The following is an 18,924-nucleotide window of genomic DNA, read 5'->3' as shown; positions in this document are numbered from 1 at the left end:
TATATAAGGATTTTTAAATTTTATCGTATTTATATTTTTCTTTTATGATATTGAGAGATGGATAACTGCAGTTTATATATTCTATTATTTAAAATACATGAATTCTACAAAGTTTCAAGGAAAGAACTATGTAACGAAACCACACATTAAATAATGTAAACAAAGAAATGTTTCCTTTCTCTTTTTTTATTGTACTTTATTCATGTAGGTTACAATTAATGCAAAATATTTCTACTAATTGCAAGTAAGCATTTCAGATAATCTTCTTTACTGTTGGAGTTAGCGCTGTGTGCTTGGTCGATTTTAAACCAGGTTCCAGACTTTGTTGTAAAATCACATCGAATATGTCTCCTTCAGTTTATAACTGTTGAGAATATGTTGGAAGCACTGTATTTTGATATTACAATCTCTATTTTGCCTTATACATTGCATTTTGTACCTTGAAACTGTTGAGAAATGTGGGAAGGAAGGAATTTGATTTTCCAACTACAATTCAAGCTAATAATGAATTCCAATAAATTCATCATTATTTTGAACATATTTGTGAACTTCAAAATAAATTCATCTTTATTTTTAATTTCTGCTTCTTAATTATTAAATAAGTGGGTGTCACAGTTCTATTACAAATAAATTTACTGAATAGGGACAGAATGATCAATTTTCCTTAAACAGCTGCCCCACAGCTGTTTTCACACGCCTGCAACAAACAAGCAGCTAGCTTCCTCGCAACAGCTTCCTAAGGCAGTGCAATTGCAACTGAAAAGTTGAGAAGCTGTAGTTGCGCCAAACAGAGCCTTAATATGGGAATAAACGAAAAGAGGAAATGGAGATAAATAGTGTTAAATTTGATGTGTTCAATGACTTTTAAGTGCTTTATATGTATATGCAAGTTTAGGGGTGCAATTTATTAATAGAGATGTTTTGGGTGTTATGTATCTTAAAACCTGAAATTTCTTTTGGAAAAATTATTTCACATGCGGTGTCCGATCTACGGAAAAAATTTGCGTACGTCAAGGGTTACGCATCTCTGCGTACATAATAGTGTACATGAGAGTTACATGAGAGTTACAAGGGGGTTATAACCTGTTGTACCTCCCGTGTAACTTCCGTGTAACCTCCTATTTAAATCCCGTGTAACCCCGCTGTAACAATTATACATGCTTGTAACTCCTATGTAACTCTCGTGTACACGCTAACTCCCATGTAACTCTCATGTAACTCCCGTGTATACTATTATGTATGCAGAGATGCGTACCCTTTGACGTACGCAAATTACGCAAATCTTTTCCCCGATCTACACCGCCAATCAAAAATTTCTTTTTTCTTAAAAAAAAAAAACAAAAAACAAAAAAGTTAAAAACGTGCCACCAAACACACATGCGGTGTCATGGAATAATTTTTTTCTTTCCATAAACCCCAGCAACCGCTACCGAATTCTCCCAACATTCGTCCTCCCACAGTTCAATGGATGGCATTGGGGCGAGATTTCTCGGGAGGTTGGCAGGTTGCCGCCGCTCCTTCTTCTCGACAAGAACACGACTATTCTCATCGATGTCATCGCCAAGCGCCGTATGCCCCTTCGACGAAGGTGTCGAGCCCTACATTCCTGTCCTGATCGTGGGGGCCGGCCCTGTTGGGCTTGTTCTCTCATTTCTCCTTACCAAATTAGGTTTACTCTTTTTATCATTCTTTGATCTCTCTCTCTCTCTCTCTCTCTCTCTCTCTCTCTCTCTCATTACTGGCATTATATAAGACGCTTCTTTTTGCTTCAAAGTACATCTATGTGGGCGATTCGTATTAAAGTTATTTGTACCACCTACTAGCTGTTTAATGGAAAACCTAAGCCGTTATTCGTCACTAATTTTCGATACCTAGAACAACGGGGGAAACATGGAAAGAGATAATCTGCTAATGATTTCAATATACAGTTTGAACAATATCTTATCTTTCCATTTCATGCTTCGTTCGTGTTATAATATGCAAATACGGTCAGAGATATAAAATTCTCTGATATGTACCTCAAACGCAAATTAAGATAAACTTGGATCTTCTTACAAATTTAAAAGGCTCTAGATAGAGTTTCCAAATTTGCCACACTGGATACAATTACTGACCGTTATAGATCAGCTGCACATTTGCCATCAAATTTCATATCTAGAAAGCCAAGCTATGATGTGGAATATGTCAAATGCTGAACTAGGACCGATGGAAGCCAAGCTAAGTTATGAGCCAGTCATTTCAATGAAGGATTTTGGGTTGGCTTGGGATCCATTAGACAGTTGCTTGAACTCAGTGATCACCTCTTTGATTGGAGAAGAATTTAATGACTTTAGTATACTAAATGATCTCAGGTGAAAATGAAATAATCTCTCAAAAAGAGCCAAACATCTTCTATGAAAATCAAGCACAACATTTTATATTGGATATCATTTATATAAGCCTTTCTTTCATACAATATTTTATGAGTTCTTTTTCTCATATTACTACAGCAAAAATATCAATTTAAAGTAAGTTTGGTGACAACATTGGCTATAAACTCCTTGCAAATCATGGCACGCTTGGCTACCTAGGCTCTTGTTGAATCGTTAGCTTGATTATATATCCCCTTTGATTTGCTAGGTAAGTGATTTTAGACTTGACATTACTTGGTCTTATGGCCACTTTTTTATGCTACAAGCATAGTTTTGAAGATGCTTTTGTTCAACAGAAGTAATCATTTTCCTTAATCATCTTGAATTTCTCACTTAGGTGTGTGCATTCGATTAGTTCGACTGAATTAGTGAACCAAATCAAACAAACAAAATTATAGGTAGAATGAAGCCGACCAAATTATAGGTAGAATAGAACTAAAATGATCATTGTTTGGTTTAATAGAATTTTAAAAGAGATGTGAACTTTTAGTTTTAAGAATGCAAATACTAAAATCAAATTATTATATAAGACGAAAATGAGATATATATATATATATATGTATGTATATTATGATAATCACATTTCAGTTATTTGAAATTAGATATTTGTTATAGCTTTTCTGTTTTCAATTTAATGAAATTTTTTTTCTAAAACCAAACTAGAAATCACAATTCTAATAAACCAAACCACTCATTAATATACTAAACTAAACTATTAAATATATTCTGTTTGGTTTGATTTTTCAATTTAGACCAATTTTAAATGGATTTGTCCATATTATATGCATTACATTTAATTAAATGAAAATAATTTAATTAAATTATGCTTTAATAACAATAAAATTGTTTTTTATATTTTTTGGCATGTGTGTATTTTGGATCTTATAATTTTTTGTCATTTGCCTGACACTCTGATGAATATCTCAACTGTTTCTCATTCGATGAATTGCGCAATGTAAGCATCTTTGCTAATTTAGACTTTTCGAGCGTGTTTCAATTGTTTGTTTTGTGAAATGGACATTAATTAAAGATTTTATATTATGGTTGAGGCATTTTAAACTCAACTTGTAGGATTCTATTTCAATCCTTCATTGCTATTGTTAGGTTTGAATTAATTGGTTGCGGAATAGCTTTAGAGGTCAACAGGTGGCCATAAAATCGACTCATCTTGGTGCTATTCCAGCCCCACACAAAACAATTTTCCTTAAGACGGTATTTGACCATTTTGTTCTTTGTATCACTTAAACATGCCTTTCTTAGTGTAGTTGGTATTTCACACATTATTTCTTGTTATCCTATGCGGGGACGAGGAGGAAGAGCTGCTAAAATATTGAGAGAAAATAATGACACTGAAAGGAGGGACAAAAATTCTAAAAGATAATGAACATTTTTAAGTTTAAAAAAAATGAACTAAACTAGACTCACATGGTCTTTATTAGCTCGCCACTATCTTTTAAAACTCTTTGTAATTGAAATGGAACACAAAAGTAGCATATTTGACACCTTTATTTATAAACATGAATTTTTCCTCATGGGATCTCTGCCCAGGCATTTAATATGACCAAAATACTGACAAATTGTTATCTTTTCAAGCGCTTATAAAAAAACTTAATACTGCTGTATACAATGAACTTGAAAATGAACACAAACGATCACATCAATTTGCATCAAAATGCATACAAATTTGCTTCAATAGGCCTACAATTGGACAAATCACCACTAAATATGTATGACAAAACACAGCTAAATATGTATGAATGACAAACTATATAGTAGTTCAGAGGCGCCAGAATGTAACCTGCATAATTTAAATGGTGGACACATCATTGGTCAAATTCCAGTTCAATGTAGGGCACACTGAAACCCATACGCTATGAAAAACTTGCACTCTCCAAGATGTGCACCAACCTACGGAACACATAATGCTGCAATAAATACTGCACGTTTGTCAATGAACATTTCAGTGCTAATGACATGAAAATAAAAATTGTGGCTTGAGGAGTTGATACTGGAGTTCAACCAATTAACAACAGGAAAAAAATTTATTGCTGAATTTAAATAGGAAATTATAACCACACAAGTGAAAATAGGAAATAACAACAAACATGACATAACACACTGCTAGGGTGGATCTCGGGTGGTGGGTCGACCGATAGTGGCCGGGCAGCGGTAAAACAACAAGGAAAAGGGTTTATAGGAGACAAAAATGATGTAGGATTGCCAGACAACTTTAAAACAACTAGGCGAAAGGGTTTCTAAGCGGCAGCAACAATGCAGAATGGGCAGACTGTGGTAAAACAACAAGGCAAACGGGTTTATAGGAGGCGATAACGATGTAGGATTGCCAAACAACGGTAAAACAACTTGGTGAAGGGGTTTTTGGGCGACACTATCAATGCAGGATGACCAAAAAATGGTAAAACGAAAAGTCAAAGGCGTTTTTGGGCGGCACTAGCAAGGTGGAAGAGGGAAAGGCGAAGTTGGCGGTTGAAGAGCGGAAAAGTGCAAAAAGGACAGTAACAACAGTTGTTCTGGGTGGTTTGCAACTGAGAAGGCGACGAGGAGCAATGTGGGAAGGATGCAGAATGGTTGAGGAAGGATAATCACTACCTCGAGAGCAAGATGCAACCAAAGCATCATTCAAACCATTGGATACAATCATAGAAGGGAAAAATAGAGATGCTGACAACTGTCCTGAAAAAAACATGCAAAAATTGACCCTAAAACACTACAAAAGCAACAAATATAGGCCTAAGGTAAGTAGGAGTGGCCGCACCTATTGGGCGACACTCCGATGCAGCCTAGAGGACTCTCGACATGCCTTGAATGAACCTATCCATATCACTTCTGGCGCAATTCTACGCCCATCGACGCCCATGTCAGTCTTTCGGGGTTCGGGGGAGCTCCATCTTCATCCGTCAAAGCTTCTGTCTCTTTATTTCGTGGAGTCTAATCGACCATATTGAAGGTAGTGGAAATGTCTTAATCTCCCGGGGTTGGAGGGTCCTTAATCCTGCTGTTAGATGCGTTGTTCCCCTAAGAACTTGAGAAAGGTTTTTGAATAGTGTAACCATCGCCTTTGTCCAGCTATCTGTGGGTGTCGCGTTGAATTGAACTCGAATTTCATGCCAAGTGTGCTCTGCAGAATCCTCTTAGAGTAGCCCAATGTTGGTTCATCTATCTCAGAGGTGAAGACAAACCGATCCTCTAATAGTGGTGGCCGTGGTGGTAAGTTGTCGGTTAGGTTATCTTGAAACTCTCTCTGTGGCAGCTACTCTGTGTCTGATATCGGCTCTTACGTCTTATTATCCTTTATCATAACCAACATTGATCCTACTGGCGCTTCTCTGCTGACACAAACGCCTATAACCTCAAACTTTGCAGAAGATAGAAGAACTATGCTCTTACCATCCTTTGTGAATTAGTAGTTTTTTTAACCCATAATTTCGAGCTGTGATCAAACTGCCATGGTCTCTCCAACAAAATGTCACAGACATTCATGGGCAAAGATGTCACACCACACCTAATTCTATAGCTAGTTTGTAATGGAAAACTCCACGAGGCTTGTCTCGTTAATGTTCGCCTGGTCCTTCTTCAACTAAGTTAGGGAATGTAGTTGGGAATGTCTCTGAGAATTGAGACACAACTTGTCTACCATGTGTGTAACACATTCTTACTTCTACCTCCATCAATGATAATACTGCATACCTTTTCCTTTTCGAATGGAACAGGTGTGAAAGATGTTGAGGTGAAGCACCGTTGCTCTCTCGTAGCCTTCGTATGTTGGACCCGTCGAATCACAAGCATTTTGCCCTCATCCGTTGAAAGCTGGTACTCCTCACCTTTCTCTTCAGCTACCTTCTCTTTGCTCACTTCTTCTATTGCACTTTGCTCGGTGAAGAAAACAATTCTCTTCGTAGGGCAATTGGAGGCGATGTGTCTATATCCATGACACCTGAAGCATTTCTGGACTGGAATTGTGCTAGACGTTCTACTCTTCTCAGGGTTCTCACTCAAAGTTGTTATTCTCATGACCAGTTTTCTCAAATCCCCTAAGCGTGCTCTTACTGATGCCTTCATTTATTGGTAGCTATCTGGATGGAGGTGGGTGGCTGCTCTGCTTCTACCGTCTCTCCATCTTCATTGCCACTGTTTGAACACCACCCAACAAAGTTGGACCATATATTTGATATAAGATTTCAGGCCTCCCAAGTATCTGGCTAACATGTGCTTCTCTAGCTCTGTCAGCTCACACTTCAGCTTAAGGTGCTCAAATTCTGCCTTGAACTCATTTACTAAAATTTCCTCTGTTGTAGGTGGTGGAGCTTTAAAGTCATGTCCAGGCGGTAGTGTGGGCCTAGGTACTTTCTCTGCTTCTCTTTCTTCATCTTTTCTCAGGTAGTGATCCTGTTTTGACCTTCTCTCTATCTCTCTCTTCAGATTCTCCCACCACAACGAGACACTCTTCTTCAGCTTGACAACGACAAGCTTCACTCTTCTGTCGGGCGGCAACTGTGATGAAGGATGGCCGAACAACAATAAAACAACAATACGAAGGGGTTTTGGGTGGCGGCAACGATTTACGATGGTCAGGTAGTGGTAAAACGACAAGGCGATGGGATTTCTGGGCAGAGACAACGATGCAGGTTGGTTGAAATAGTGACAACAGTAAGTTGTAGGGAGGGGAAGGCGATTCTGGCGGCTAAAAGGCGGAAAACTTCAGGAAGAATAGTGAGAACAATTGTTCTGGGCGGGCTGCAGCAGAGAAGGCGATGAAGAGCGATTGTGGAAGAATGTGGAAGGGCTGGGGGAGGATAATCACCAACTCGAAAGCGAGATAGAGCCGTAGCACCACTCAGACCTTTGGATACAACCCTAGAAGGGAAGAACGGAGACGCCGACAGCTATCCCGAAGAAAACACATGCAAAAACTGACCCAAAACACGACTAAAGCATCATATATAGACCTAGGGTAACTAGGAGTGGCCCCACTGATAGGACGACACTCCTATACAACCAAGAGAACCGGCTGGCCGTCAATTTGTTGGGACTGAATCGGTCCATATTGCGCTTGGCACGATTATGTGCCCAACGATGCCCACGTCAAAAGCGTTTTGCGCTTTTTGAGAAAAATATGATTCAAATGTATTACTTTGAAAAGTGTGCAACTACATCTAAAGCATGCAAGCAAATTCTTTTGTTTAAAGAACACCTTATAGTGTTGTGATTGCATGTGCTTGAGTGACTTGATAAGATGAAAAATCTTTCTAAAATTTAATGACATTTTTTGAATTAAAAATGAAACAAAATGTAGAAAAAGAAGAAAAAGAGAAAGGAATCGAGGAAAGTATAAAAAAAGATGAAAATATATCAAATAATTTAAAAGAAAAATTATCGGAAATAGTTTTGAGCTTTTTTAGATCAATTTGTACTCATATTGATGCATTCATTTTTTCTTAAAAATATTAATAACTCTCTTGAATAATGATGAAAGAGAAAGCAAATGCTTAGAAAATGCGAGTTTCACTTTGTCTCAATTTTCTACATGTAAGGAGTGGAGTTGATGTGGTGTAAAATTTCACTAAAGTAAACTCTTAGGGCTGTTCTCTTTATAGAGCCCACAACGTCCTTTCTTTGCCTTTCTCTCTGATGATCAATCCCTCACTTTTTCTTCTAGTCGTGCTCTTTCTTCTATTCTCTTCACCTTATCTTTCTCCCCATGAGACATTTATTCATCTTTTTCAACATTTTCCTTCTTTTTATCTTTTTGGTTTTTCTTACTTTGAATTCTTATAGTTAAAAAAAAATCGAAGTATCAAGCTCCAACACGATTCCTGATTCTGCTGCTTAATTCATCATGAACTTTGCTTGTCTAAATTGGTATCAACAAAGCTGACGCTTATAGTTTGGATATTCCTATGGTTACCTTGTATCTTTTGGTTCCTTCTTTTAATTTTTTTGAAGCGTGCATGTTTGATTCCTTCTTCATGAAGATGCATGCAGCCATATGAATGAAAAGAAGAATGTATTGTTTGAGCAATTTTACAGTTACACTTTAAAGGATTTGTTGATTCTTATGACATGCTGCATTTTCCACGTATGTATTTGTAGCTAGTGATTATCTTTGCCTAATGTATGAAATCTTTTTGCCTGATACCTGCCAAGTAATATTCAGTGAGTTACTTTTTGAAAACCTCTTTTATTAAGTTCTTATCATTTTTACTTGTCATTGATGGGTGCTGATCTTTTTTCATCATATTATTATAGGTGTCAAGTGTGCAGTCTTGGAAAAAAGTGCTGCTTTTTCCGAACATCCACAAGCACACTTCATTAACAACCGATCTATGGAGGTTATTTTTTTCTTCATTAATTCCTGAGAAGCATTGCCAAATATAATAGAAGATTGCTTTTTGAATTTGTTTGCTGGTTCTTTTTTGTCATGGTGCATGAATGGCTACATAACATTTCTTTTAAAATTATGTATATCATTACTTACGTAGCTATTGATCAAGATGATCTAAGGGTTTGTTTAGGGCAGCTCTAACTTATTAAAAAGATGTTGTGCAACAATTGTGTTAGGAAGCTATTGCAGGAAAGTTGTGTGTTCTTTTGTTTTGTGGAGTTGTGCAGCAGTTGCGTTGCGGCTGTTTATGATAAAAAAACCTTTCCGCCCCTTTATTATTGTGCTGTTTATGACATAATCGGTCCTGATTGCACATTTCATACATGAAAATAGAAATCCAGCTTGAATATTACGAGCCTGTTTGGGGCAGCTTATTTGGCGCGATGCATTCTGAAAAAAGCCGGATGTAGCGTTAGGAAATAGCGGCACAACAACGTTCATAAAAATTTATGTTAAACGCGGGCCGCAGGTACAACCTCGCGACCCGCGTTTCTTCACGAACCTATTACTCCACTAATTTCTCGTGCTCCCCTCTCACGTCTGCCTCTCTCTTGTGTTTCTTCTGCCCTAGTCACTCCTCACTCGATCGCTCATCTCTCTCTTCTTTCTCCGGTGGCAATGAGTTGCCTTTCTTCTTTCCCTTGGCCTTCGGATCTCTGGTGGCAACGGGTTGCCTCTCTACTCTCCATCTTTCATCCGATCTCCGGCTCTTTCTCTGTTTAATGTGCTCTCCGTCCTCCCACGTCCTCCCACGGTATCACCTATTTTTTTTTTTTGATAAAATGACTTTCTTTTTGCAATTTGTGGTTTAAAGTGTGAATTTGGATTTTACTATTTCTGTCTTTCTCATTTGCAGTTTGAAGTGAGAATTTGGATCTTGTGATTTGTGGCTCTCACTTTGTGATTTGGAATTTGAATTTTGCAAATTTGTGGCTTAATGTGATATGGAACGGGCTTTTATCTATACCTTTGTTGTTTGAGTGAGAATTTGAGAAATGACTGAAAAGGGCGCTTGATTTGTTGATAGCAATGTTTCAGGTGCCTTGTATTTAATAGCCTCAAATGAAAAATATGGGGTGGGGTTTTATCTTTACCTTTGAAGTTTGAGTGAGAAATTGAGAAATGACTGAAAGAGCGTGCTTGATTTGTTGATAGCAATGCTTCAAGTGCTCTGTATGTAACTGCATCAAATGAAAAATATGAGGTGAGGTTTTATCTAAAGATGTTTGAGTGAGAATTTGGGAAGTGACTGAAAGAGGATGCTTGATTTGTTGATAGCAATGTTTCGGGTGCCCTTTATGTAGTAGCATCGAATGAAAAATATGAGGTGGGGTTTTATTTTTAACTTTGATGTTTGAGTGAGAATTTAAGAAATAACTGAAAGAGGGTGCTTGATTTGTTGATAGCAATGTTTCAGGTGACCTGTATGTGGTAGCCTCAAATGAAAACTATGGGTTGGAGTTTTATCTTTACCTTTGATGTTTGAATGTTACCTTTGATGTTTGAAATGTTTGAATGAGAATTTGAGAAATGACTGAAAGAGGGTGCTTGATTTATTGATGACAATGCTTCGGGTGCCCTGTATGTAACTGCATCAAATGAAAAATATATGGTGGGGTTTTATCTTTACCATTGGTTTGGTGTTGGTGTATGTTGGTATGTGTATGGAGGTGGTGGTTGGCGTGTGATTGTGTTTCTAGTGTTTGTGTTAGAAGATGTGTTAGAGGATGTGTTAGTGGATGTGGTTGGTGTGTGGTTGTGTTTGTGTTAAATGATGTGTTGGTGGATGTGTGGAGGTGGTGGTCGGTGTGTGTCGTTATGTTTGTGTTAGAAGATGTGCTGGTGGATGTGTAAAGGCGATGGTGTTGTGGAGGTGGTAGTTGCTATGCAGTTCTGTTTGTGTGAAGTTGTTGATGTGTGGAGGTGGTGGTGGTGGTGTTGTTGTGTATGTGTTGGTGTGTGAGGTGGTGGCAGTGGTGATGTATATGTGATATTGTAGTGTGGTGTGGAGAGGCATTGGTGATGATATTGTGACATTCCTGTTATTTTTTAGGTTTCAATATTATGACATTTCTATTTATGTTAGTTTTTTTTTGCTAATAATATAATGATTAAGAAAAAAGAGGCTAGTTCATTTGTAATGCGGAATAAATAGAGAAAATTGATATTTTACGACTTTTCCCTCATGGAGGTCAAACGGAGAAATATGCCGACAACCTTTTCAATAAGAAAGGTTGACAACATATTATTAAAAAATTTAAGGAAAATATAAACAGAGAGTATGGCAAGATGCAGTTAAAAATAAGGGGGGTTGGCTAAAAAAGATTAAAAAATTTGAAAGAAATTGAAGCGAGGATCAATGGGCTTGGGGTGGGAGTCAGTAAAATGAACGATTCATGCTTCCGAGGAGTGGTGGGCAGAGAGACTGACAATGAACATTTTTTAAATGTCCCTATTTTTGTCAATTTTTAATTTATTTCAAATCCAACATGTTTTATGAACTCGTAGGTGGTACCTGCTGCAAAAAAAAAAAAAAAAACAGTTGAATCGATTTTGAGTTGGAGGAAAAGTTGGATCCTATGTTTGGAGGTGTTGGGGCAAAGAGCAAAATTACATATGCCCTCAGTGGGCGGGGCTTGATGGCATCCTTGAAAATTTGGCAACTGATTAAACAAGTGATTTCAATGAAGGCCCCCAACCCGGACCTCCATGAAGTTGAGTTCACAAGCAGGTCAAAGCCTCCCTGGGTTAAGGAAAAAAAAGGGAGCTGCTTTCCTTAGGAGATAGATCTCACGGTTGGTGACTTCATGCACCAATGATCCCGACCCATCATCAGCAACTTCTGTCTAACATGTTATGCGAATTCTGAATGCAACTCTAGAAATTTACGAGGGCATGCCGCTGTATTTGTTCTTTATGAAGTTGCTTGAAGATTCGACCTAGAGAATTTTTCATAATAATGCCCGCTGATAGTAGGGTGGCTTACATATGTTATTTTAATGGGAGCAGTGACATTTGAGGGATACTTTTTTTTCTTAGATTCTTGTGGGATATTTCATATTTGTTATTTGTTTATTTACTTTGGACATTTATATTTGTTTATAGTTTTTCATGTTGTTTTGGATATATATGCTGCTTTTGACATGCCGCTTGAGAGTTTTTCATTTCTCATTATGTTTTCTACTTACTTCTGTAATGTCATTTTCTTCTGTTGGTTTTTTTTGTAAGCTTAAATAATTATAGCTAATTCATTGATGCTTATGTGTTAGCCATTTTGATACCGAAATACATGGATTTAACTAGAGAAAGACACAGGAGAGTTGCAGCTGCAGTATGCTTTTTGTACGATTATTATAACTCGTATATAGAGTGCTCCCCTTTAAAAGAGAAGCATAATACTAAGTTAAGTGTTGTCGAGATGAAAATGATTAGGTGGATGAGAGGCTTTACACTTAGAGACAAAATGCAAAATGAATATATCCGTGATAGGGTTGGTGTAGCTCCTGTGACAGACGAAATTAGAAAAAGTCGTCTTAGATGGTTTGGTCACATCAAGCGTTGACCATCTGATGATCTGATTATAGGATGTAATGGAGAAAAAAGATTCATGTAGCCGACCCTACGTAGTGGGATTAAGTCTTTGTTGTTGTTGTTGTTGTACATGGAGTGCTTCCCTTGCTTGACATCCTTATTTGTTGGCAGCAAATGAGTTAGGGAGTTGCTTGCGGGTCACCCAACGAGATTTAACAATATATTCCGCATGAAACAGACGATATTCACTGATCAGTTTGAGGAACTACACAGAAATCACAAACTTTGTGACTCATCTAGAACGACTTCACGAGAGGCGTTAGCAATAACCCATTATATATTATTGCAGAATGAATCTGTGTAAGGAGCTATGAAGCGATTTCAACACTCTTCTGAAATAATTTGCAGTTACTTCTTAGTAACTTTGAATGTACTTGTCACTTTTTTTTCATAAATCGTAAAATTAACAAATCCTACATTCGAACGAACCCTCATAGAGATCACGATACTTTAAGTTAATTTCTTTTATTTATTGCATTCAATTTTTATTTAAATATTGTAATTACACAATATTTTGTTATCTTTTTAGAATTGTATCTGAGCAATCGATGAAACACATATTGATGCACGTGTTTCAAATAATGAGAAGATCACATTCATTGATCGTTGTGGGTCTCCGATTTTGAATATGACGGCGGTATGTGACTTCAACATGTGCTTCACTTGTCATGGCCGATTGGAAGGACAATGTCACACGACAGTTGAATATTCATGTATGCAACATGAAATAACAAATACAACTTTTCACATCTACCCCATAGGTTCGCCTGAGAATAAGATACTCTCATAATTTTTTTTACCTTCAACACTATTCATTCAATTTACATTAGATAAATATTATTTGGTCGATGTTGGGTATCCATTGCAGTGAAGGTTTCTCAAGCCTTATCTTGATACGAGATCATATACTTGATTTTGAGCGAACTAGTAATGTCGTGTGGGGCAGGGAAGAAATGTTCAACAGAATACATTCATCCTTGTGCCATGTTATTGAGAAGACTTTTGGTATTTGAAAGAAAAATGCATTATACTTCGCAACATGCCATCTTACCCGTTTTTCAAACACGTGCAGATTGTGATTGCCACGATGACTATTCATAATTATATTCAGCAACATCCTTCCCGCAACACATCGACTTCTGTAGGGCGGACAAGGATCATAAATATGTCCTTGCCGAGGCATATGAGTATCGTCTTGTTGGACGTTTCATATTTGTTATTTATTTATTTATTTTGGACATTTCTATTTGTTTATGATTTTTTATGTTGTTTTGGGTATTTATGCTGATTTCAACATGCCACTTTACTTGAAACTTTTTCATTTCTTTTTATGTTTTCTACTTCTGTAATGTTATTTTCTTCTGTTGGTTTTATTCGTAAGCTTATATGATTGTAGCTAATTCATTGATGCTTATGCATTAGCCACTTCGATACTGAAATACATGGATGTAACTAGAGAAAGGCACATGAGAGTTGCAATTGCAATATGTTGCTTGTACGATTATTATAACTCGTACATAGAGTGCTCCCCTTGCTTGACATCTTCAAATGTTGGCGGCAAATGAGTTGGGGAGTTGCTTGCGAGTCACCCAACGAGATTTAACAATATGTTCCGCATGACACAAACGATATTCACTGATCTGTTTGAGGAACTACACAAAAATCATAGACTTCATGACTCATATAGAACAACTTCACGAGAGGCCTTTGCAATAACCCTCTATATATTATTGCATAATGAATCAGTGTGAGGAGCTATAGAGCGATTTTAGCACTATTCTGAAACAATTTTCAAATACTTCTCAATAATGTTGAATGCACTTGTTACTTTTTATTCAGAATTCGTAAAACTAACAAATCCTACATTCGAACGAAGTCTTACAGAGATTTTACCCAATACTTTAAGGTAATTTCTCCTATTTATTGCATTCAATTTTTATTTAAATATTGTAATTTTGTAGCACTTCATTATCTTTTTAGAATTGTATTGGAGCAATCGATGAAACACACATTGATGCATGTGTTCCAAATAATGAGATCACATTCATCTATCGTTGTGGGGCTCAAACTCAGAATGTCATGACGGTATGTGACTTCAACTTGTGCTTCACTTTTGTCATGACCGATTGAGAGGACAATGTCACATGCAGTCGAATATTCATAAATGCAACTCAGAATAACAAATACAATTTTCCACATCCACCTCACAGGTTCGCCTGAGACTAAGATACCCTTCTAATTCTTTTTACCTTCAACATTATTCATTCAATTTACATCAGATAAATACTATTTGGTCGATGCTGCGTATTTGTTGCAGTGAAGGTTTCTGAAGCTCTATCTTGATACGAGATATCACATACTTGATTTTGAACGAACCAGCAATGTCGCGCGGGGCAGAAAAGAAACGTTTAACAAAATACATTCATCTTTGCACCGTGTTATTGAGAGGACTTGATGTTTGAAAGCAAAAATGTGTTATACTTTGCAATATGCAATTTTACCAGTTTCCCAAACATGTGCAGATTGTAATTGCCACGATGCCTCTCCATAATTATATTTGCTGACATCCTTTCTGCAACACATCGACTTCCGTAGGGCGTACAAGGATGATGAATATTTCCCTGTTGAGACATATGAGTACTGTCTTGGACAACCTTTATCAAATGTTGAAAATGATATTCTCAAAACCTGCACTAAAGACAGGGAAGGTGCGACTAAGATGACGGAGTTGGGAGAATGAATTACAAATGCGATAGTTGTAGGGTGATTGGAGGGAATGTTAATTTTTATCATATTATTAGTTATAATGGTTATTGAAGACATTCACTTTTTATTGTATCAGTATTTTATACAGTTCATATTTATTTCTGTTCCTTATGTTTGATATTTTATTGTTTTGATTTTTTATGCAATTTGTATGTGTTTTTTTTCCTTTTACATTCTTTTTTTTTTTCTTTTGGTGGGTTTTGGAGGTCAATGATGAGATGTTTGTCTATATGAATTCTTCTGGATGGCCTATATGTCGCCATTGGTTGATGTCACATGTGATATTCTAAAGAAGACAACTAAGTTCTTTTTTTTTCTGTGCTATGATTTTTAAGGTTCTTCTGGATGACATTTTTTGGTGATATGCATATGTGACACACGTGCTTGGTATTATGTAGATTAAAGACAACTAAAAACTCTTTTTTTATAAGGTCTGCTGTCTTCTTGTAGTGATAGATTTTTTGGTTTGTATAATGAGTTTTCAGAGACATTGCAGCTGTATAAAACTATAATTAATTAATTATATGATCAATTTTTACTTGTGTCATGTCTAAAGGTAAGTTTTGTTAAGCGTTCAAAAAAGATGAGTTTGAGGATTTCTCGTAACTTCAGAGGACTGCGCTGCTACTGTGAACTTTAAAGTTCTCTACTAACTTCACGTCAGCTACATAACTAAGGAAGATAGTTTTACAAGTGCCTAAGGAGAATCATGGAAAAGTGTGACTATTTTTGGTGGGCAGATAGCTGGAAGAATCCATCGCTGAGAGTGATCGGGCATGAAGAGTATCTATGGATGATGACTTAGGTCGTGACATGTGCCGTTTGAATTTTAAAATTAATATTATCATTTTATTAATTGTTATTTTAATAGTTTTTTTTAATTTTAGTAGTCATACATTTTGCTGTTAGTGATGTGTCTAACTTTATTTTATAATGTTCTGCATCGATTAATATTATCATTTTATTAATTGTTATTTTAATATTTTTTTTAATTTTAGTAGTCATACATTTTGCTGCTAGTGATGTCTAACTTTATTTTATAATGTTCTGCATCGGATATTTGCTTTCAAATTATAGAATGTACTGATATGAATAGTTTTGTTGCAAACATATTAGTATACAGGGGCAGAATGGTCATTTGCCCTGAAACAGCTGCAACATAACGATTTTTCAAACTGCAAAAAACAAACAGATAGTCAGTTTATCTGCAACAACTTCTGGGCAGTAGCTTCTTGTGATTGCTATTGCGCAACAGTTACCCCAAACAGACCCTACATAATAAAAATTGACACCTCACTAAACAATGAATAACAAAATATCAAAATTAAAAATAAAACTATTAAAAAATAATTAATATTATCATAATGTTGAATTTGAAATGCAGATGACCAATTTCCCGAGACAATCTCTTCTCCAACGAAATTATCACGTATGGTCACTATTGGAGGTGGAATCATCAGAAAAGGATAAAAATTATGTAGTCTGACTATTCATACATTCATTTGAATCCAACATTTGTTATGCAAATAGATCCACGATACCATAATCAATGATGCAAAGGAAAACATTAAAAATAATTATTATCATCTTACATTCTGCTAAAATTACCAAAGTTTATCTCCAATTCTTAATTTAGTCATTTTGGTCTTAAGCCTCGACTTTTTTTTTCCTTCCATTGCATTGACTTTGATCAAATATTTTTTTTTTAACCAATAGAAAATACATCTCCCTTAAGTACACAAAGCATGATAAAATTCAAAAATATCAATTTTAACTCTATATACAACAGAACAAGCGAGGACCATCATTAGTTCTTTTGTGACTACATATTTACTTTCCTGGCTAGCAGCAATTGAAATATTTTTTATATCAAATTTCAGGAGAACTAAAAATTTACCTTCCTAGGAATATAAGACCATTCAACATGAAGCACTGCCCGGTTCGGATTGCGATGGACTTCAAATTGAATCAATTAGAGAGATATTAAAAACTGATGGACTCAGGAGGGAAATTTATGGCTTAATTGCCTAATTATTTGGAATCAATTAGTTGACAAAAATGAAGAGAACAAACCTGAAGCAATTAGAGAGAAATATTAAAAACTGGTGGACTCAGAAGGGAAACTGATGGTTTAATTGCCTAATTATTTGGAATCAATTAGTTGACAAAAATGAAGAGAACAAACCTGAAGCAGAAGATGAAGGCATGATGGAGGGAGCCAGCGAGCCAGCGAGCCAGAGGATCGCTGACCCTCTCCAGTTAAGCGAGAAAGCATCCATCCGAGAGAAGAAGTCAAAAAAGAAAATTAAAAAATCGTCAGGCGTTGAAGATTCCTCTCGTAGCTGGAAATTATCAGACCAGTGACCACAACAGAGTTCTGGATAAATTGATGGGATTGAAGGTGATGCTTGAAAGGGGACTCCATAGATAAGTGGGGGCACGGGGGTAATGGCGTAAGTTTAAACACAGCGACTGCCGGGTCGAGGCAGCGTCACGGCTTATTGGGCTCATTTAGGTAAATGCGTCTGCACCGCATCAACCAAACAAGAGAAATTGTATTTTTGTGCTGCAACTCAGCAAAAAAGCTGCGCCATACGCACCCTAATTCTTACTTATTAACTGAAGCTCAAACTTTATAGAAGGACAAGAAGATAATATAATTGATTTCTTTGTATTTTGCTCTTTCTGATGTTCTGATGAAGCCTTTTTAACAGATATTTCACAAAATGGATGGTCTTGCAGAGGACATCCAGAAATTGCAGCCTCCGGTAGATTCATGGAGGAGGTTCTTATATTGCACCTCTGTTTCTGGTACCATTATTGGGTCAGTTGACCACATGCAATCTCAAGGTAAGCTTGCCAACTTGAGATTTTTTAGCAACGGCAGTTCATGCTAGGTTCATTTTGCACATACTGCATCTAACTATTTTGGTATTCCCTCTTTTTTTTGTTGTTTCTTACTTTCTGAATATGCTCTTCAGCCTTTGAAAATAAAGTTAGTCCTGTTTCTATTGCTCACTACTCGCAGTACAAATTGATTAGACTGCTACTGAAGAAGTTAGAAAATTTGGGCTTTAAGTTATGTTCGCTTGATGAACTTCAGAATTTAAGTCACTGTCTGTTTCAAGAGAAGCGGATTCTCATGGGTGTTGAATGCACGTCCGTCAAACCTACTGTAGATGGTGTCAATGTAGGTGTTTCTTTGCTCAAAAAGGGAAAAGTGGAACGGATGAATTTCCGTTGCAGTTTTCTCATTGGCTCAGATGGTTCAAGGAGTACCATAAGAAAACTAGTTGGTATTAAAATGCAAGGTGAACGGGACTTGCAAAATCTTGTCAGTGTCCATTTCTTGAGCAAATATCTTGGGCAATACCTCTTGCATAAGAAACCTGGAATGCTCTTTTTCATTTTCAATTCTAAAGCTATTGGTGTTCTGGTTGCACACGATCTCGATGAAGGAGAGTTTGTGCTGCAGGTAATCTAGCTGATGATGGTAGTCGATGCTATATAATTCATTTTAGTTTATTGCAACTGAATTTAGTGGAATAATTGTGACATGACTTGATTTTCCTGGGGGCTGATTTATATTACTATTTTTCTCCTCAGATTCCATATTATCCTCCTCAACAAAACTTTGAGGATTTCAGTTTCAAGGTATGTGAGCGTTTATTCTTCATTTGTTTCATTTCTTCCCCCTTTTTGAAGCAATAAAATATATTTTATTAGTAAAAGAATAATATATATATATATATA

At 36.5% G+C, this 18,924-nt stretch overlaps 1 protein-coding gene across 1 annotated transcript in view; it reads left to right on the top strand.

Moving 5' to 3' along the window:
* The first annotated feature begins 1,393 nt into the window (after positions 1 to 1,393).
* LOC110037728 (2,4-dichlorophenol 6-monooxygenase) overlaps positions 1,394 to 18,924 on the top strand; it is an 81,645-nt gene continuing 64,114 nt past the window's right edge. The window contains 5 exon segments of the mRNA XM_020742438.1: positions 1,394 to 1,669; positions 8,679 to 8,761; positions 17,886 to 18,021; positions 18,153 to 18,646; positions 18,778 to 18,825. Coding sequence (XP_020598097.1) covers positions 1,465 to 1,669; positions 8,679 to 8,761; positions 17,886 to 18,021; positions 18,153 to 18,646; positions 18,778 to 18,825 — 966 coding nt within the window. The 5' untranslated portion in view covers positions 1,394 to 1,464.

The sequence above is a fragment of the Phalaenopsis equestris genome, unplaced genomic scaffold, assembly GCF_001263595.1.
Source record: "Phalaenopsis equestris unplaced genomic scaffold, ASM126359v1 Scaffold224097, whole genome shotgun sequence".
Classification (NCBI taxonomy): Eukaryota; Viridiplantae; Streptophyta; class Magnoliopsida; order Asparagales; family Orchidaceae; genus Phalaenopsis; species Phalaenopsis equestris.
The sequence above is the reverse complement of the archived record's forward strand: the minus strand, read 5'-3'. Positions and strand labels throughout refer to the sequence as shown.